Source organism: Dasypus novemcinctus, chromosome 21, assembly GCF_030445035.2.
Source record: "Dasypus novemcinctus isolate mDasNov1 chromosome 21, mDasNov1.1.hap2, whole genome shotgun sequence".
Classification (NCBI taxonomy): Eukaryota; Metazoa; Chordata; class Mammalia; order Cingulata; family Dasypodidae; genus Dasypus; species Dasypus novemcinctus.
In genome coordinates, this window is record NC_080693.1 from 28,668,377 (window position 1) to 28,689,517 (window position 21,141).

At 44.2% G+C, this 21,141-nt stretch overlaps 1 protein-coding gene across 1 annotated transcript in view; it reads left to right on the top strand.

Moving 5' to 3' along the window:
• ZZEF1 (zinc finger ZZ-type and EF-hand domain containing 1) overlaps positions 1-21,141 on the top strand; it is a 156,737-nt gene that overhangs the window by 130,805 nt on the left and 4,791 nt on the right. The window contains exons 42-53 of the mRNA XM_004476985.4: positions 120-252; positions 3,648-3,844; positions 5,879-5,998; positions 8,070-8,261; positions 9,434-9,534; positions 10,776-10,911; positions 11,013-11,372; positions 12,974-13,117; positions 15,246-15,414; positions 15,592-15,690; positions 16,146-16,311; positions 20,486-20,639. Coding sequence (XP_004477042.2) covers positions 120-252; positions 3,648-3,844; positions 5,879-5,998; positions 8,070-8,261; positions 9,434-9,534; positions 10,776-10,911; positions 11,013-11,372; positions 12,974-13,117; positions 15,246-15,414; positions 15,592-15,690; positions 16,146-16,311; positions 20,486-20,639 — 1,971 coding nt within the window. The remainder of the gene's footprint in view (positions 1-119; positions 253-3,647; positions 3,845-5,878; positions 5,999-8,069; positions 8,262-9,433; positions 9,535-10,775; positions 10,912-11,012; positions 11,373-12,973; positions 13,118-15,245; positions 15,415-15,591; positions 15,691-16,145; positions 16,312-20,485; positions 20,640-21,141) is intronic.

Below are 21,141 nucleotides of genomic sequence, written 5' to 3' on the forward strand. Positions count from 1 at the left end.
GAGTACTTGTTGAAGACGAGCACAAGCAAAAGGGGCTAGGCTTGTGCCTAATTAATTGTTCTTTTCTGACTTGATGTGCTATTGAGTTGCCTTCTCTGTCACTCCATGTCATGTTCTAGGTTCTCTGTGTGGGGACCCGCTGTGTTTATATGGATAATGCCAATGAACCACATAATGTGATCATCTTGAAGCACTTCACTGAGAAGAACAGGGCTGTGATTGTCGATATAAAAACCCGGAAAAGGAAAACAGGTCTCAAGCATAAACATATTTTCTAAGATTGGAAGAAAATTGTCTAATCCCTGTGTACCCTAAAATCAATGAATATACCTTGATTCTATCCCCTCAATGTGATTCTTTTTAAAAAGGAAGTTGTAACTCCCTGAGCTTCTCTATCTTTATCTCTGAAATGATGTGGTTGAATGGGATAATTTTCAGGCCCATTTCCACACTGTTACTTTGTGCATATGGCTCTGTTTTGGGGTTAGCCAGATATTTGGGTTGTGAACATTTAATTTTTCCTTTGTCTGTGTCAGTTTGTTTTCTAATGGGTTATTTAGATGCATTATAGAGTCAGGTGGCTACAGAAATGTGAACTCAGAATAATTGTACTGGCATTCATGTAACTATCCATTTTATGTAATCAATAGTACAATGGAAGTATTACATTGTAAGTACCCTTTTGATTTAATTTGCCAAACACTAAACAATCTGGCTTATTTAACCATTATGTGCTCTGAAGCAGTCTCACTCTTCTTAAGTATCAGGCAGTATGTGTGCTGTTTTGTGTGTGGTGTGGGGTAAAGGTCAGGGTTCTTTTTTGTTTTTGTGTTTGTTTTTGTAGATGAGCATCTAATTCTTTTAGGGCCATTTATGAACAGACTATCCTTTCCCCCACTGAATTACCTTGGTACTTTTGTTGAAAATTGACCAAATGTATAAGTCTTTGTCTATTTATGGACTGGACTGTATTCTATTCCTTTAATGCCTGTCTTTAATACTCCCTGTCTTGACTACTGTGGATTTGTAGTAAGTCTTAAAATCGGGTAATGTAGATCAATGTTGTTCTTTTTCAGAATTATTTTGGCTATTCCAGTCCTTTGCCTTTCCATATAAATGTTAGAAACAGTTTGTCAATTTCTGTGAAAGAGCCTGCTGGGGTTTTGATTGGCATTCATTGAATTTATAGGTCAATTTGGGAAAAACTGACATCTTAACAAGATAGTCTTTTTTTTTTTAAAGATTTATTTATTTATTTTATTTCTCTCCTCTCCCCAACGCCACCCAAGTTGTTTGTTCTCTGTGTCTGTTTGCTACGATTTCTTCTTTGTCTGCTTTTGTTGTCAGCGGCACAGGAATCTATGTTTCTTTTTGTTGCACCATCTTGTGTCAGCTCTCCATGTGTTCGGCGCCATTCCTGGGCAGGCTGTTCTTTTGCGCTGGGTGGCTCCTTATGGGGCACACTCCTTGCACATGGGGCTCCCCTATGTGGGGACACCCCTGCGTGGCACGGCACTCCTTGCGCACATCAGCACTGCGCATGGGCCAGCTCCACACGGATCAAGGAGGCCTGGGGTTTGAACCGTGGACCTCCCATGTGGTAGGCGGATGCCCTAACCACTGGGCCAAGTCTGCTTTCCCAAGATAGTCTTTTGTTTTATGAGCTTCTTGGATCTTTGGGTTTATATTCATCAAATTTGTAAAAATTTTTATGTTTGTCTTCAAATATTTTTTTTCTGCCCTCCCACAAGAACACAAGTTATACATTTGTATTAGACTGTTTTGTATTGTATTTTGTGTCACTAATGCTCTGTTCATTTTTTTTTTTTCATTCTCTCTGTGCTTCATTTTGAATAGTTTCTATTACTGTGTCTTCAACTTTGATTTTTTTCTTCCTCTGCAATGTCTAATCTGTTATTAGTCCTGTCCATTGTATTTTTTTATTTTAGCTATTGTTTTAACCTCTAGAAGGTCCATTTGGTTTCATTTCTCTTCATCATTATATGTTTTCCTCTCTTCTTAAATATTTGGAGCACATTTATAATAGCTCTTTTAATGTCTTCATCTTCTAATTCCATCATTCCTTTCATTTTTGGTTCTGTTTCCATTGATGGATTTTTCTCCTAGTTATGGGTCATATTTTCCTGCTTCTTTGTATGCCTGGTAATTTTTTAATGGATTCCAGACATAGTAAATTTCATGTTGTTAATGCCGGGGTTTGTTTTGTTTTGTTCTTGTTTTTGTTTATATTCCTTTAAATAGCGTTGGATTTTGTTCTGGTGTGCCAGTAAGTTATTCGCAATCAGTTAGATTCTTTCGGGTCTTATTTTAAGCTTCGTTAAGATGGATTCAGAGCATCCATTGGATTACAGCTAATTTAGTGTTTCACTTAGTTAAGGCAGTACTCTTCTGAGAATTCTACTCAATTGCCTCGTGTATTTTGAAGTCACTCTCACTGGTGGGAACGCAGGATATTCCAAGTTCTTTGTAAGTCCCAGCAATTGTTCTGTCTGCTGGTTTTTGGTAGTTCTTTCCCCAGCCTTAGGTAGTTTCTTTTCACCTGGGTGCATATCAGAACTCAGCCAAAGACTCATAGTTGAACCCCCTGGAGATCGCTAAAGCTCTCTTTCTCTGTGTTTATCCCATCTCTGTGGTTTTATGTCCCATAAATTCTAGCTGCCTTGACTTCTCTGAACTCTGATCTCTGTCTCCTCAATTCCCTGAGACTGCTGGACTCTGTTTGGGTCTCTGGTCCCTGCTCTGCAGCCTGGAAACTGCCTCCAGATAGCTGGTGCTATTGGAAGTATCACCTTGTTTGTGTCCCTTCTCTCAAGGATCATAGTCTTGCACTACCTAATGCCCACTGTCTGTAAATTGTTGTTTTGTGTATTTTTTCAGTGTTCTGGTTGTATAAGGTAGGATTGTATATTTGGTACTTCTTACTCCATTGTGTTTGGAAGTGGATCTCTCATATATACAATTTTTTTTTAAAGATTTATTTTTTATTTATTTCTCTCACCTTCCTCTCTCCCCCCTCCCCCAGTTGTCTGTTCTCTGTGTCCATTCCCTGTGTGTTCTTCTGTGACCACTTCTATCCTTATCAGCGGCACCGGGAGTCTGTGTTTCTTTTTGTTGCGTCATCTTGTCATGTCAGCTCTCCACGTGTGTGCGGAGCCATTCCTGGGCAGGCTGCACTTTCTTTCGCGCTGGGCAGCTCTCCTTACAGGGTGCACTCCTTGCGTGTGGGGCTCCTCTACGCGGGGACAACCCTGCGTGGCACAGCACTCCTTGTGCGCATCAGCACTGCGCATGGGCCAGCTCCACACAGGTCAAGAAGGCCCGGGGTTTGCACCGCAGACCTCCAATGTGGTAGGCAGACGCCCTATCCATTGGGCCAAGTCCACTTCCCTCATATATACAATTTTAAATAACTTTTCTTAACACCTTTGGAGACAGCCTACTGTGCGTAGTAATAACAATTTGAATTTTCTCTCTCGACTTTAAATACAATGGCTGAAGTTTAAGTCAGGGAGATTTGTGTTTGGGGGGTTGTGGTTCTTACACATTACTGGGCAAGAAACTCAACTGCAGGAAGCATTGGCTTTACCTTTTGTGCCTTTCTCATCTTGTCTGACATCACTCCCCAGTGAAGGACTACCAGCTGGTCCAGAAGGGAGGACAGGAATGTGGTGACTCCCAGACACAGCTGAGCCAGTACTCCCAGCACTTTGCCTTCATCACGAGTCACCTTCTGCAAACGAGCATGGACAGCCATTGTCCGGAGGCAGTGGAAGCAACTTGGGTCCTGTCCCTGGCCCTCAAAGGATTATATAAAACACTAAAGGTAATGGCAAATGCTCACTTCAGCAGCACATATACTAAAGGAAATAGTGAGCTTTTTCAGTTTGGTAATGAATCTTGTTGTGATTTAACATCTTCCGGGAATGAACTAGGAGGAATGCCATCTGATTTTCGTGGATGGAAACCATAGGATCTTGAGTATTTGGGGACATGTTAGGAATTTTGCACAAGGATAACTTTAAGAAGGACAAATGGGCTTTTCCCAATAATTTGGGTCATTGTGGTTTTTCAGTACTGTTTCATGGAACCAGGTACTATTTCATGGGGACATGACCTTGGAAGATGAGTTTCTAGCAGATCAAGAGAAAAATGGGGGAAGCAGATGTAGCTCAAGCGATTGGACTCCTCCCTACCACATGGGAGGTCCAAGGTTCAGTTCCCAGTGCCTCCTGGAGAGGATGAGCAGACTGTGGGCTGACATGGTAAGCTGATGCAACAAGATGACCTGACCAGAAGATAAAGGGAGGACGCACAGTGAGAGACACAGCAGATCAGGGAGCAGAGGTGGCTCAAGTGATTGAGTGCCTCTCTCCCACATGGGAGGTCTCAGGTTTGGTCCCCAGTGCCTCCTAAAGAGAAGACGAGAAAGCATAGAGCAGATGGATACAGAGATTGGGCAGTGAGCATAAACAATGTGGGGGGAGGGGGAATAAAATAAGTCTTAAAAAAAAGAGAGAGAGAGAAAAATGGACTGAAAAGTTTCTCACTTTTCAGTCTCCAAACTGCAGCTCTTCCTGGTTCACCATAAGATTAAGATAAGGAAAGACTACCAGGGGCTAGGATTCTATGGCATCTTTGAGCAATAGGTTTGGCAGATGGGGTGGAAGGAGGCAGACAGAGACCTGGGCAATGTTTGGTCTGCAGATGAGGAGCCTTGACTTATGGGAAGCATGATTCTTTACTTCTGATACTTGAAAGGCATTGGTGGGGAGGAAGGATCTTTCAAGAATATGCTTTTCAACTCATTTGTAGGATGATTTTCTCAACAGAACTGTCCGCAAAAGAAGGAGCTAAGCTGAAGTTTTTTAGTTCCTTTACTTGGGAATGTATTTATTAGTAACAGGATAAATACTTGGTGGGGAGGTTATAGAGAGGATTCAAACATCACAAGAAGACTTGAATAAATGACGTCTTGGCTCTGGTGCAGTCCTGAGGATTTCTAGTTTTAGGATTAAGCCCATGGCTCTGTTTACTTATTTCATGGCATTTATCACAATTGGCTATTATTTTACTTGTTTTCATTATGGTAAAGGAATAACTTCCCTGTGCAAAGAGGGTCCATCATTCAGTAAATGAATTTTTCATTCAGTAAATATTTGTTGAGCACAGCCAATGCCAGGTGAAACAGAGTAGGTACACAGAAGGTCTTTGCTGTCTCATGGAACTTACAGTCTAATTGGCAAGAGAGGCAATAGGAGACTGTAAGGAAGACTACCATGAGTCAGAAAAGGTCTTTCCAAGGAAGTGAAATTTTGAGTTGACTGATAGGACTCAGTCATCAAAAAAATGGGGAGAACATTCCATGCAGAGTGAGTAGCAAGCTCCAGGTTTGAGACAGAAACAGCAGTTGTCAAGGAGCAAAAAAAGAACCTTTCCAGGGCTACATGGTAGTGCAGAACAGGGAGATGAAGCCGAAGAAGCAGGCAGGAAGTCTTGTAGGACCTTGTCAGCCATGATTTAGGGGTTTGGATTTTAAGTCTAAGAGCAGTGGGAAGCTTTTAGAAGGTGAAGGGCAGGGGAGTGACATAAAACCCTTGTTCTTGGTATAGGACATAGCACATAGAATGTTCTAGGCCACAAAAGTATTTGTTGAATGAATGAATGAAGGCATGAATGAACAGAGAGTGAGTTATGGCTGAGATGCAGAGTTTAAATCATCTCATAAGCTGGATTTTTCACCAAAAGGTTAACTTGGGCCATGAGCCAAGACTGTGCTCGTAGAAAGGCTCAGTTCTCCCCACATCACCCTTACCTTCACTCTGAGGCAGTTGCAAATCATTCTTTTTCTGCTTGGCAGGCTCACGGGTTTGAGGAGATACATGCTACCTTCCTTCAGACTGATTTGCTGAAGCTGCTGGTGAAAAAGTGCAGCAAAGGGACTGGCTTCAATAAAACGTGGCTCCTCCGAGACCTGGAAGTAAGGGTTGAGGGTGGCTCTGCTGTCACCAAATGGTGCACATTTACTGGCCTGGGAGGTCAAAACATCAGCTAGTTACAACATCAGCTATCCTCTCACTCTGGGCATTTTTTAAAACCACGCTTTACATCTAGCTTCCCTTTTGGAAGTAGGGATTATTACACCTGTCCACTTGGTCAGGGAAAATGAATTTCATTTGCATTCAAAGACCCTGGGAAGAGAAGTATTTTATGGAAATACATGGTTGACCATATAGTATGGTGGTAAAGTGCACCCTTAAAATATTATTTCCCTTTAAAGTTCCTTTGGGCTAATAACATCAGTTCCTAAATCTGTCCTAACTTCCTAACTTATGTTTATTTTATGTAGGATTTTGGTTTAGGATTTTAATTTTATTACTATTCCCCCTGGGCCCTAAGATTTTTTTCTTAGTGGATTTGCTGTGGTTCGCTGCAGACTTTCTGTCCCCTAGGAAAGGCTGCTCTGTGTGGGAGGTAGAGAGCCAGCTGCTCTCAGGTGCACAGAGGACTAGCTCGAAGATACAACTCTTGGGTGCCACAAAAGGATTTGATTAGATTTAAGGAAAAATATGCTGAAATATATTAAGGGATAACTGAGAACATTTGAACTCTTGTTCTCAGGAAACGTTTTAAGTTAAAAATGATTATTATTGGGAAATGGATGTGGCTTAACCAATTGGGCTTCCGTCTACCATGGGAGGTCCAGGTTTTGATGCCCAGGGCCTCCTGGTGAGGGCAAGCTGGCCCATGCTGAGTGCCAGCCCACGCGGGAATGTTGCCCCACGCAGGAGTGCAGCCCTGCATGAGAAAGCCGCCCCGCGCAGTAGTGCCAGCCGACACAGAGAGCTGGTGCAGCAAGATAACTCAACAAGAGACAGAGGAGAGAGAAAATAAGAACACGTAGCAGAACAGGGAGTTGAGGAGGTGCAAAAGAGTAATTGCCTCTCTCCCACTTCAAAAGGTCCCAAGATCGATTCCTAGAGCCGCCTAATGAGAATACGAGCAGACACAGAAGTACACACAGTGAACAGGAACAGAGCAGACAACAGGGGGAACAGGGGCGAGAAATTAATAAAAATAAATCTTTAAAAAAAAATTATTGAAATAACTGAACCACATTGCAGAATATTTGAAATACAGAGAAAAAGAAAAACTCCAAATTTCACCTCTCAAACATAGCTGCCATTAGCTTTTTCTCTCATCTGTTTTTTTCCTATGCTTCTATAGTATCTATGTAATTTTACTTGTTTGATGAGCATAGTATTTAAATAAGTTGAGGTCATCTGATATTTAAGTTGCTATATAGATTTTATAACCACCATTTTTAATACTTACATATGATACATAAAGGCTGTTTTTGTCATTTTGCCATTATTAATGCCTCATTGACGATATATTGTAAATATAACTTTTCCCCTATTTTACATTGCTCTCAAAAAATGAAATACTGGGTCAAAAGATATAAGCATTTTTATAGCTCTTTACATTTCATCAAAATGTGTTCTAAAAGGATAATATCAATTTACGCTATCAGTGGCTAAGTTAAACAAAAAGGCCTTTTATAGTTTTGGTTAGTATTTCTTTGGTTACAATTGAACATGTGTCCATGTTTGTTTACTATTTTTACATTCTTTTTGTAATTTCTGAATGTCTTATGTGGTTTTGTTTTTTTGGTTTTGTGTTTGTGTGTGTTTTTGTTGTTTTTTTTTTTGAGGTACCAGGGACCAGAGATTGACCCTGGGACCTTGTATGTGGGAAGCCGGCACTCAACCACTGAGCCACATTGGCTCCCCTGAGTTGGTTTTTCTTTTGTTTTGCTTGTTGTTTGTTTTTGTTGTTGTTGTTGTTGTTTGTTTTTTAGGCGGCACCAGGAACCAAACCCAGGACCTCTCATGTGGGAAACAGGCACTCAACTGCTTGAGCTATATCTGCTCCCTGAATGTCCTTTAAAACGCTAAGCCAAAAGTTTTCTGCCCTTAGGTGGTTAAAAAACTTTGTCATCTTCTTGTCCACAAAATGTTTACATTCTTGCTCACTCTCTTGCTCTGTAGATTTTGTCCATTATGCTTTACTCCTCAAAAAAGGAAATCAGCACTTTGACCGAGCGTGGAGAGCTAGAGGTAGATGATCGAGGGGATCAAGAAGAGGAGGTGGAACGGGCAGTGAGTAGCCCCAGTGAACCAGAGCAGAAGAAGCTCGACCCGCTCGAAGGCCTGGAGGAGCCCACCAGAATATGTTTCTTGGTATGTTCTTGTTTCAGCATGTGAATGAACAAGGGATTCGGAAGACTGTTTCAGCCTTCACTTAAAAATGCTTCAGGGAAGCGGATTTGACCCAAGGGATAGGGCATCCACCTATCACATGGGAGGTCCAGGGTTCAAACCCAGGGCCTCCTGACCCATGTGGTAAGCTGGCCCACGCACAGTGCTGATGCGCACAAGGAATACTGTGCCACGCAGGGGTGTCCCCTGTGTAGGGAGCCCCACATGCAAGGAGTGCGCCCTGTAAGGAGAGCCCCTCCACACAAAAAACCTGTGCAGCCTGCTCAGGAGTGGTGCTGCATACACGGAGAGCTGTCGCAGCAAGATCATGCAACAAAAAGAGACACAGATTCCCAGTGCCACTGACAAGAGTAGAAGCGGACACAGAAGAACACACAGGAAATGGACCCAGAAAGCAGACAACTGGGAGTGGGGAGGGGAAGGGAGGAGAAATAAATAAAAAATAAATCTTGGGGAAAAAAAAGGAAAAGAATGCTATCTAATATTTTTTTTTAAATGCTTCATTTCATGCCCTGAGAATTCAGTTCCTGGCGACTCAGTATGTTTTGTGTGGTACTGATCCAAAAGAACTGAAACGCCTTTATAACACTAGTTCTTAACATTTTGGATCATGGACCCAAAAGCTGTAGATCTTCTCTTCCATAAAATACATATCCAAGTGTGCATGTAAAATTTTACATGTAATTTTGAGTTTGCTAAAGTGCATTCAAGTATGGGATGGATGTTACAAAAGCAGGTACTGTTAAAAAAGATCAAAAGGAAGTACAGTACTTAGATTAGCTGCCAGTTGTCAAACTCCAGTGTGAGATAGCCACAGAGAAGCAAGCCGTGAATACAATGTGACAGATGATTATTGACTATTAGCATTGTATTTTGTGGGCAAGATATTTATTTTGGTGTTTCAGTCCAGTGTTATATATATATCCCTTTCGATTTACATTAGCATTGCATATTTTATAATCCATGCATTAGTGCTTGTAATTTTATGTGCTTTCTTAAAGTACTCATTTCATGCTCTTAAATTTTAAACTGTGGTAACTTTTGAAATGCTGTTTTACCACTTCTGAGTTGGTATTACCTGTAATGTGTTGAAGCACTTTTGTCTCTCCTTGCTTCCTCCCCACGGCCTTCAGATGGCTCACGATGCCCTCAATGCCCCTCTGCACATCCTCCGGGCCATATATGAACTGCAGATGAAGAGGACAGATTCTTTCTTCCTGGAGGTTCAGAAGAGGTAAGAGATTTCAAGGTAAAGCTGAAGTACAGTGAGTGAGAGAACAAGTGAGAGCAGGCAGGCATTTACCTTCTGCCAAAAAGAGCTCAATAAAAACTCCCGAACAGCAAACATGTGGAACTAGTTATATGAAAATTGACCTGTGCCACATTGCATAGCATCTTTGAAGTGTGTTTTGTGTACTTTTGGAATATGTTATGTTCACAGTCTGCCTCTTAAAGTAAACTCATTTTATGGATGCAGAAATTGAGACAGATGCCAAGATTCCTCCCATATGTAATGCCAGCAGGCAAACAGTACAGAGGAGAACCTTTTGCTCAAGAGATTTTTTTGTTTCACCACTGTGAATTATTTTCATGTTTTTTCCCTCATGAATTATAAAATTGACGGAATTCCCGTTCTCTTGTCAGGAAATTCAGAGCTAGTTCTTGGGCCTAGGGCTTAAAATCATGACAATTTACTATATCTGCATTCTAATCTCCTCCTCCATCCCCCATATCCTAGTTTTGATCTCCTATTCTAATTTATACTAAATTCCAATTTCTTTTCTTCAAATTTTTATTTCTTATTTCTATTTTTCCATGCATATTTCCCGTACATTGCCTCAAAATCTTTGTGAGATGAGGCAGGGCTGCATTAATTTAGGGCACAATCTAAGCTGCTGTAACTAAAAAACCCAGGCTTATCCTGGATCAAGGAAGATAGAAGTTTGTTTTTCTCTCTCACAACAGTCCAGAAGTAGGCGGCAGTCCAGAGTGGGGGGCGGCTCTGCACTACGAGGTGCTCCAGCAACCCCAGGGGAGTTGTGCTCGCCTGTGTGGTCAGAGTCCGTTCACACCACCACCTCTGTGTTCCAGCCTAGAAGAAGGGGGAAGGCAGAGAAAGGAGGACATCCTGAAGCTTGTTGCCTGAGGGTACCTCATGGCGGGCACACACTACCTCTGACACCATTGGCAAGAACCCGTCACCTCTCAGCATCTCACTGCACAGGAGGCTGGGAACTGTGCCTCTAGCTGGGTGATCATTTGTCCTCTGTTTATCTTGGGGGACAGTTCACATTCTCTGCCACAAAGATATGCGCGCATATGTGCGTTCATGAATAAATGAAGGCTGTGGATCCGAATTGCAAAATTTGGACAGTGATACCCTAATAATGGAAAAAGAATTCTTATCAGCATTTCTGACAAGTTTTAGTACAGGTAAAACTCTTGTCTACCCAACTTGGTGCTCCTTTTCTTCAGGTTTGATGGAGATGAGCTCACAACAGACGAAAGGATACGCACCCTGGCTCAGAGGTGGCAGCCCGGAAAGAGTCTGAGACTGGAAGAGCAGAGCGCAAAAGCCTTGGATATGGACATGATCATCTTGCCCTGCTTGGTATGTAGGCTCCTCTTTTGAAACAAAGTGTGCGCTGCTCCTCCCCTCCCCGCTCTGTGAGAAGGCCAGGCCCCAGTAATGGTGGTCCTTTGGGTTTGCAGTCCCGGCCAGCACGCTGCGACCAGGCCACTGCTGAGTCGAACCCCGTGACCCAGAAGCTGATCTCCAGCACAGAGAGTGAACTGCAACAGAGCTATGCCAAGCAGCGTCGCAGCAAGAGCGCTGCCCTCCTACACAAGGAGCTGAATTGCAAGAGTAAGAGGGCTGTCCGGGACTACCTTTTCCGCGTGAATGAGGCCACAGCCGTTCTGTACGCCCGCCACGTGCTCGCATCCCTGCTCGCCGAGTGGCCCGGGCGTGTGCCAGTGAGCGAGGACATCTTGGAGCTCAGTGGCCCTGCCCATATGACCTACATTTTGGATATGTTCATGCAGCTGGAAGAAAAGCAACAGTGGGAGAAGGTAGTTAAGCAGGCCAAGCTTGGCACACACCCTACCAGGCACCTGCTCTGTCCCTCCCTCTCCCATCTCTACTGCCCCAGGGTCTTACCCAATTTCCTCTAGTGAGCGCCTCCCTGGAGTGAGGTCTCCCATGTGGCTGTGCAGCTTCCCAACAGGAGTGAACCCAAATAAAGTTAAGAGTCACTGTTGACCTCTCCTAAGGATTGACCTAGAACTGAGTGCAGAGCCTAGGACACACTTGGTGCTCAGAGAATGGTTGTAATAATGACCCCATGAAACCTGCCTTTGTGCTTTTGTACTTTCCTTTTTTGGTTTCGTGCTTACAAGTCTAATTCTCCTAGCTAGACTGTCTCTTCTCATCTCTCCCAGGGGACATGGTTAATTAGGACTCTCTGATAGCTTGTTGCTATAATACAGAGAAGTTTCCAGTGAGGTGTTTGTCTTCTGTAAACCATTGTTTCTAGAATGTCTGTCCCAGGTTGGACCTTCCAGCACCTACTCCTGAGTTGCAGTGTGACTCTGCAAGGTAGAGTTTTACAGGTGAAGGAATGAAGTCTGGGGAGGTTCTTCCAAGGGCAGAGCTGGGGTCTTACTGAGGTCTGTCACATTCTCTCTAGCCCAGTAAGCTGATTTTAAATTTCAGTTCTAAAGTTAGAGGCTAGTGTTGTTTTGTTTTCAAAGCAAATTTTCAGCTTGTTTTAAAATAACACTGGGTCAGCAAACCTTCATAAGGACAGAAGTATTTCTTTGTCTCCTGCTGTGTAGAAGCAGAAGGTCCAGCGTGGTCAAGAACTCAGGAGTCCCAGGCACTCTTTCCAGTTGACAAAACAAAGTTTTGTCACCATTTTCCCAGTCTCCAAGGGCAGAAATCTTGAGTCATGTATGATACCTTCTTCATCCTTATCCCCTTGCCACCCTCCTATCCTTGTGTTCCCTCAAACACACTCATCACTCTCATATATCCCACTCGTATGAATTACAGGATTCAGCAAGGATGCATTAGGAAGTTAATTTATTCTCTAATCATAAACCTGCCCGCCTAAGACCCCACCGGTATCTAAATCCCCTAGATCCTTTCTTAGCCTTGCTGCCCTGAAAATTGTTGACAAGTCTACTCTAGCCATATTTCTTACTTGAAATCAGCAAAAGGGGGTACTTTTGCTCCCTCTTGTCTCTCCATTGAACACCTATGTTCCCCGTTCTTGTCTCCTGGAGCTACTAACTGGGCACCTCATTTTGGGCACTTGTCATACTGTTCTGCAGTTATTTATCTATATGTCCGTCCTCCTGCTAGACTGGGAATTCTTAAGGGGCCAGGGTCATCTATGTTTGTTTCAATTAGTTCTTTAAGACCACCTTAAAGTGGTAATTGTTTTGAAAGGACTGCAGTGTCCTGGTTTGCCACAGAGCCCCTTTGAGAGTTGGCTGGAGGGTTGGTCTGGGGAGAGGAGCAGGGTTGCTGAGACTTTCTCAGGATCCAGGATGATGCCAGCCCCTTTCAGTGGCCTTGGTTGAAATAGTCCCACTCTTCATCCTGATGGAGCAGGTCCACAGCCCTGCCCCTGGCAAGTCCTGACATGCCCTGCCTTGTGTCCCGCCAGATCCTGCAGAAGGTGCTCCGAGGCTGCCGAGAGAACATGCTGGGGACCATGGCCCTGGCTGCTTGCCAGTTCATGGAGGAGCCAGGAATGGAGGTGCAAGTGAGGGAATCGAAACACCCATATAACAACAACACCAACTTTGAGGTACGACCGAGGGTCGACCAGGCCCACTCAGCCTGACAGTGTGTGGGGGCAGGACCTGCAAGGGTATGTGGAGTAGCAAGGAGCTCCTGGGGAGCGGATGTAGCTTAGTGGTAAAGCGCCTGCTTCCCAAGTACAAAGTCTGGGTTCGATCCCTAGTACCTCCTAAAAACAGAACAAACAAAGGAAAAATCCAGCTCTCCTTGGGGAGCGGATATAGCTCAGTCGTTGAATGCCTGTTTCCCTACAGGTCCCGGGTTCAATCCCCAGTATATCCTACCAAAAAAAAACAATAAAAAAGTTCATGAGCTCTCCCAGCAGCACTTTGCCTAAATTTTTCTTTAGACGAAGCTAAAATCTGCCTCCCTGAAGTGAGGGATTCTGTACAACCAAGTCTTCTCTCCTGATCTTTCTTTTGTTTTAATGGGGGGGGAAAGAGTCACCTGGCCCTAGGGAAGAATTTCCTTTTCCTTAGAGTGTATCCCTCACTTCCTCAGGCAGTAAGTCTGAGTGTGAATCTTTTTTTTTTTTTAAAGATTTATTTATTTATTTTATTTCTCTCCCTTCCCCCCCCCCCCGCCCCAATTGTTCTCTGTGTCTATCTGCTGCGTGTTCTTTGTCTGCTTCTGTTGTTGTCAGCGGCATGGGAATCTGTGTTTCCTTTTTTGTTGTTGCGTCATCTTGTCGTGTCAGCTCTCTGTGTGTGCAGCGCCATTCTTGGGCAGGCTGCACTATCTTTTGCACTGGGCGGCTCTTCTTACGGGGTGCACTCCTTGCGTGCGGGGCTCCCCTACGCGGGGGACACCCCTGCGTGGCAGGGCACTCCTTGTACGCATCAGCACTGCGCATGGGCCAGCTTCACACAGGTCCAGGAGGCCCGGGGTTTGAACCGCGGACCTCCCATGTGGTAGACGGACGCCCTAACCACTGGGCCAAGTCTGCTTCCCTGAGTGTGAATCTTGGTTCAGCCCCATTCCTTAACCTTCTCCTGGTGACCCAGACATGCCCTTGGATTCCCTAGCACCTTTGTTTCATTACACAGAAAAGAAAAGGATCATTTTCCATTTTTAAATTTGTATCTGGACAAAGGTGGGAGTTTGAATGAAATGGGGTTGGGGCAGCCCCAATTATTGTCACAGACTTAATGCCACCTGCATTTCTTAAATGTTAGAGCTGGCAGGATGTATATCCAACTTCTTCAGCTTCTCATTGGAAGGTACTGCAGTGAGGATGACAGAGAAACTAATTTAGAACTCGGTTGTTGGTTAGCTGAGATTTTGTTTTGAGTAAGCAGGCTCCTTCCCAGGCTCTTCCCCCAATCCCCTGGTCCCACATCTAGTCAGCCACCAAGTGCCGTCCTACATGGGATCATCTCTTCTTCACTGCCCCCAGACTCTCCTCTCTCTTCTCTGGGTAACTGTATGTTTCTGTCTCCCTGCCTTTGACCTTGCCCAGCCCTGGCCTGCCTCCACGCTGTCAGAGTGACCCTTCCACAGTACACACCTGCCTTAATCTCCTGCTTAAAGCCTCTCCAGGTCTCCGCCTGTCATCCAGATGACGTTTAAACGCCTTGTTTTAGTCTTCATTTGTTCCGGCCAACCTCCCCACGGATGCGTCTCATTCCTCTGCCCTCTCCCAGGCATATGTGCACACAGCGCATACCCTTTACCACAGGCACATCCAGCCACTTGCCATTCCCTGAACCTCAGCCCTTTCCAGTGCTGGTCCCTGTGCTGAAATGTACCCCCATACTCTCACATCCCCTCTCAGTTCACTTACTGCCACTCCTGCCTCCTGCGCCCAGTCTTCTGACAGGCTCTTTCTCTCCTCCTTCACAGCACCCTGAACATCCCTGTGTCATGAACTCTTTTCTGCCCTCCCCTCCTTCTCCAAAGCTCCCTTTTCTCAGGGCTGTCTCCACTCTGCCCGGGTGGCCTTTTCACCACATGTGTGGTCCGTGGACGAGCTCCTCTTCCTAGTGAGACTGAGAGCTCCCTGAGGCAGGGCCTGCGGTGTGCTCCTTCTTACCATCCCGGTTCTGATGACGGGCCTCGGCATGAGGCAAGCCCTTGGTAAATCCCAGCGAACAGTAATGATCCTAATGGTAGAAACGTCTGTTTCCTCTCCTTAGGATAAAGTTCACATTCCGGGTGCAATCTACCTCTCCATCAAATTCGATTCTCAGTGCAATACAGAGGAAGGCTGTGATGAGTTGGCCATGTCCAGCAGTAGTGACTTTCAGCAGGATCGACACAATTTCAGTGGGTCTCAGCAGAAATGGAAAGACTTTGAACTTCCAGGTAATAAATAAATCCTTCATTATATATACTCTTAATTTTATTTATTTTAATTAATACTGGGAAGGGAAATAATTGGAGGATTTAAAAATGCTTTAATATATCCCACCACAAATACCTAAATTGCCATTCCCCATTGCCCCAGTTTCCTGACCTGTTTCTGATTATTGTGTGACCCAGGTGATACCCTGTATTACCGTTTTACCTCTGACATGAGCAACACTGAGTGGGGCTACAAATTCACTGTGACGGCTGGACACCTGGGGCGGTTCCAGACAGGTGTGTGCTCTGGACTTTCCGTTTGCATGATCTGCCTGCCAGGGACACTGTGGGTATAGGTGACATCATTTCACTGATATTTTCAGAATCAAAGAAAGTTCTTTCTCTAAGACTTCAACAAATTTGTCTAACAAACTCCACACCTGCCATTGTTGAATATAATGTAATCAGCTAGTTGTAAACTTAAATGACTAGATAGAAGAGTCATTCTGTCAGGGTCTTGAAAAAATTCTTATTTTATTACATTTTGCCAGGGCATTTTGTGAAGAGGGGGAACTGAAAATGTTATTCCTCTGTTGCTTTTCCAAAAGGCTTAATTTCTGGCAAATTTAAATGACCATAATTGTTTGACCCTATTTATTAAAACTTGAGCAGTTTATAAAATTTATCATTTTTAATGCACACAATTGTTAGGCATTATTTTTAAAATATCTGTGTTTTGGGGGGTTGCCCAGGATTCGAGATTTTGAAGCAGATGTTGTCAGAAGAAAGGGTTGTTCCTCACCTCCCACTGGCCAAAATTTGGGAATGGCTGGTGGGCGTGGCCTGTCGCCAGACTGGTCATCAGCGATTAAAAGCCATCCACTTACTTCTGAGGATTGTGCGATGCTCTACCCACAGGTAAGCTGGTGGCTGGTTGGGCCACCTGTTTGCCTATTTATTCAACCAAAATGAGTACTTTCCATCTTCTGGGCGCCCTCACTCAGTGGGGAGGACACCCATGGAAAAGATCACCATAGGGTGGCAGGAGGGGGCTATGATGGTAGGAAGCATGGGGGATCTAGGGGAAGGCTACAAAGAGCTGGCTGGGTGTTGAAGTATGTATAGGAGTTCCAGCAGAAGGAAGTAAAGTATGCAAATGCACAAAAGCGTCATGGATTGGAGTATAGTAGGTTCTGGTGGGGTGAGCAGTTTATTTGACAGATTTTGTTGGTTTAGAAATTGTGTAGTTGAAGCTTGATGGATGATCATGAAGTTAATACACCCATGTAATCACCATTAAAATAAAGAAGTAACAAATTAGAGGCGTCCCAGAAGTTCCTCTTTACTTTCCATCCCAGCCCTCTTCCCCAAAGGTAACCACCATCATGGGTCTTGCCTGGTTTTGTAACTGATATAAAAATAGATTTTATTTGATATAAAAATAGGCTTTTTTTGCATACATTGTGGTTTGTGAGATTCATCCACATGAAGCAATAATTCTTTCATTTTCATCAGTGTATAATACTTGCATTATATGAACATATCACAATTTATCCATTCTATGTTTTTAGAAGATTATTTTATTTTATTCTGCCCCTACTCCCCCCCCCCCCCCCATTGTTTGTGCTCACTGTCTGCTCTCTTTGTCCATTCATTGTGTGATTGTCTTCTTTTTTAGAAGGCACCAGGAACCCAACCCAGGACCTCCTATGTGGGAGGGAGGTGCCCAATGACTTGAGCCACCTCTGCTCCCCGCTTGTTGTATTTTTCATTGTTTCCTCATTGCATCATCTTGTTGCATCAGCTTAATGTACCAGCACATCGTGTCAGCTTACTGTCATGCTTGTCTTCTTTAGGCGGCTCCAGAAACCAAACCCTGGACCTCCCATGTGGTACATGGGTGCCCAGCTACTTGAGCCACATCCATTTCCCTCCATTTTATTGTTGATGGTCATTTCAGTTGTTTCTAATTTTTCACTATTACAAACAATGATGCTGTAAACATTCTTGTATGCCTTTTGAAGCACATACTTATGAATTTCTTCTGGTGGAATTGTTGAATCTTAGGGTTTATATATGTTCAGTTTTAGTAGATTCTGCTAAGCAGGTTTCCAAAGTAATCATACCAGTTCAAAGGATTATCTTGGCTATTTTCAATCACTTGCATTTCCATAAAAATTTTAGAATTAATTAATTCCTATACACACATGGACAGACACACACACAACTTACTTTATGGGATTTTGGTTGGCTCTGTAGATTAATTTGAGGAGAATCACCATCTTTAGAACATCGAGTCCTCTAATCCACAATCTCCATATATTCATCCTCCATTGTTTAAGTCTTGTTTCATTTCTCCTACTAATGCTCTATAGTTTTCTGTGTGAGGCCTGCTGCAACATTTTGTTAGATTTTTTCTTAGGTATTTGATGTTTCGATGCTACTGTAATTGGTATTTTAACTTTTCTTTTTTATTATTTTTGCTGATATATGGTTAATTTTGTATATTCTTCTATCTAGTGACATTGTTAAATTTGTTAATTCTAAGAGTTTATTTGTAGATTTTTCAGTGCACAATCATGTCATCTGTTAATGATGAGTATTTTTATGTCTTCCTCTTGATCCTTATCTGTTTGTTTGTTTGTTTATGTTTGCCTCCAATACAGTACTAAATAGAACTGGGCATTGCCAACATAACTGTCTTCCTCCTCATTTGAGAGAGAAGGTGTTGTTAATTTTTTAACTTTTTAAGCTTTCTGTGCTACGCACATTATCCAAGAGTTAAAAAGAAAGAGAGACAGAGTGAAAAATAAGTCGCCACCCCTTTGCCTGGGCTTCACCTGCAAGGAGTTCAGTGTTCCTATTTCCTCCACCTTTGAAGCACACAGCCCCTGAGAATGCTAATCTGAGTGGACTGGCAGTATTCCAAGTAATAGGTTGTCTTTTTTTTTTCTCCCCTCCCATTCCCCCCCACCCCGCCCCAGTTGTCTGTTCTCTGTGTCCATTCACTGTATGTTCTTCTGTGTCTGCTTGTATTCTTGTCAGCAGCACTGGGAATCTGTGTCTCTCTTTGTTGCATCATCTTGCTGCATCAGCTCTTCATGTGTGCGGTGCCACTCCTGGGCTGACTGCACTTTCTTTCGCTCTGGGCAGCTCTCCTTATGGGCGCACTCCTTGCGTGTGAGGCTCCCCTTCACAGGGAACACCCCTACGTGGCACAGCACTCCTTGTGCGCATCAGCACTGCATGTGGGCCAGCTCCACACGGGTCAAGGAGGCCCTGGGTTTGAACCATGGACCTCCCATGTGGTAGGCGGATGCTCTATCCATTGAGCCAAGTCTGCTTCCCTACGTTATCTTTTAATGTCATGTGGAGCCATCATTTTAAAAAAAGAAGGGAGTGGTGTGGCTCAATCTGTTGAGCACCTGCCTCCCACATGGGAGTTCCTAGGTTCGGTTTCCAGTGCCTCCCGAAAAACAAAGACAACAAGCAAAACAAACAAAAAAAACAACTCAGGAAAGCTAATGTGGCTCAGTAGTTGAGTGCTGACTTGCCACATACGAGGTCCCGGATTCTATCTCCAACCCCCAGGTACCTCAAAAACAAACAAACAAACAAACAAAAAACCACAAAGAATCTCCCAGTCAGGATGGAGAACATCATGGCTTATTCATTCAGTCCAGGCACCAGCGGAAGGGAGGGAGAAAGGAAGTCTGGGCATGACTGCTGTCACCACTGTTCCCTCAACTACAGGCATAAAGGGCCACTTAGCCCCACGTGGTCTTAGCTGTACCCTTTTGAGATGGGCCTCCAGTGAGAACTTTCTGGTCAAGTGATATATATGAAACACTTAATACCTCCTCTGTCCTCAGACTGGCAGGCTCTTCCTGGCCTCATCAGAATCCATTCCAGCATAGTTGCTGGCCCTCACCAGCCTTCCTTCCACTGGGGATACTCCTGCCCCACCTAGTCCCTGAGCCCTGAGAGGTGCCCAGAATGCCTTGCCACCCTTCATTGTTTCAGATTGGCTGACCTTGGAGATCCTGGAGAAGTGCTGACTTTGTGGGCTTCTCCCAGAGGTCAGGCTAGAGGGGCAAAGGGGGAGGGTCCCAAGGGGAAGGGGCAGGCAGAAAAACTGCCACAGGTCATCTTCTCAGCTTCACGGTACAGGTGCCTTTTACTTCACACTGTAAGAACTTTCCTGAAAAGCCAGCTTCAGAGCGCTGTCTCTCATTCTCCCATTTGTTTAATTTTAGGAAGATGTATTCCTCTGGAGCAAAGTTATTGGCTCCAAGATTACATTTAAATGGATAAAATTATTTTTTAAGTCATACTTTAAAGAGAAAAAGTAAAACTTAACATTATATATGTATAATATATAATGAAATAAGCCCCAGAATATTTTTCTCCTCTGATGGATATTGTACTGAAATTAATGCACGACTTCTCTCCAAGTGATAAAACATCACTTCAGTCTCTTCCCCAAGGTCTAATTGAAAAGAATTCTGCTTTTCTTAGGGGAAGGATTTCTGGCCTGGGGAATCTTGCAAGCATATTTCTTGTGCTTTAAGTGCCCAAAGTCACAGTAGTGGTCATTGTTATTATATTTTAAATAGTTCTTTTTTCTGATCAAAAAAGCAAGGAGCAATTGTTAAGTTTAGAAAGCTGACAGGGATAACGACTGTTAGCATTTTTTAGTGTGTTTGTTGTGTTTGATATGGTTACACGGAACTGTCTGTATGCAGTTTTATATCTTGCTCTTTCCCACTTAATATTTATCTTGAGATTTTTCCACTGTCAATGGAAGCCTTCATAATAACTTTTTAAAGAGGCACAGTAATTCATTGTGAATATACTCCAGGATCTCCTGTTTCCTTGGAGTCAGGTTTTGAAGTTTAGGTTCTGCCCCTTTCCTCGTTTGCTTCTGGTGACTATTTTTTTACCATTTTCCCCCTGTGGGGGTGGGGAGGGTGATCCTTTATAATCACTTTACTAGATGTGGGAAGGGACAGTCTGAGCCGCGGTTCCCAGCCGTCTGGCCCTCGCACGGCCCACCGTGACCTGATCCTCCTCTCTGTGGCTCCCCCTGCAGTGACCTCTGTGACCTTGCTCTACTAAAGCCCCTGTGGCAGCTCTTTACCCACATGGAGTACAGCCTGTTTGAGGACGTGACGCAGCCCGGCATCCTCCTGCCCCTGCACCGTGCCCTCACCGAGCTCTTCTTTGTCACCGAGAACCGTGCCCAGGTGAGGTTGGGCAGGGTGGCCCTGTGCCTGTGAGACGAGCTCTGCTCCCTCTGCTGCCCAGGGCAGGAGGCAAGCCCGGACTCTCAGCTCTCCCCTGAGCTGTGGGGTCCCGTCAGGGTCCTGCTACGTTCCCCCGCAGGGAGGCAGGAACTCGGCCTGAAGTCCGAGGTCTTCTTTCCCCAGGCCCGGGAAACCCTCAGGTCAGCCCCAAGAATCTTTGTTTTGTCAGGCCTAAAGCCAAAAGGGAAAACAAAAAACAAAAAAAAACCTGCCTTGGACCAGCCCTTGACAACAGTGAGTTTTGGAAAATAAAACGGATGGGTTCTTTCTTCTTCCTCCTCTTTTTTTTCTTCCCTGAACACAATAGCCTCCTTGAATGTGAGAGATGAAAGGGCCTTTCAGAGTTCTCCAGTGAAAACAGACCCTAGGAGATGGGGGCAGGGTCCCTTGCTGGGTGCCCCTGTTGGCGAGGGGCAGAGTCAGGCCTGGAACCAGGCACCCC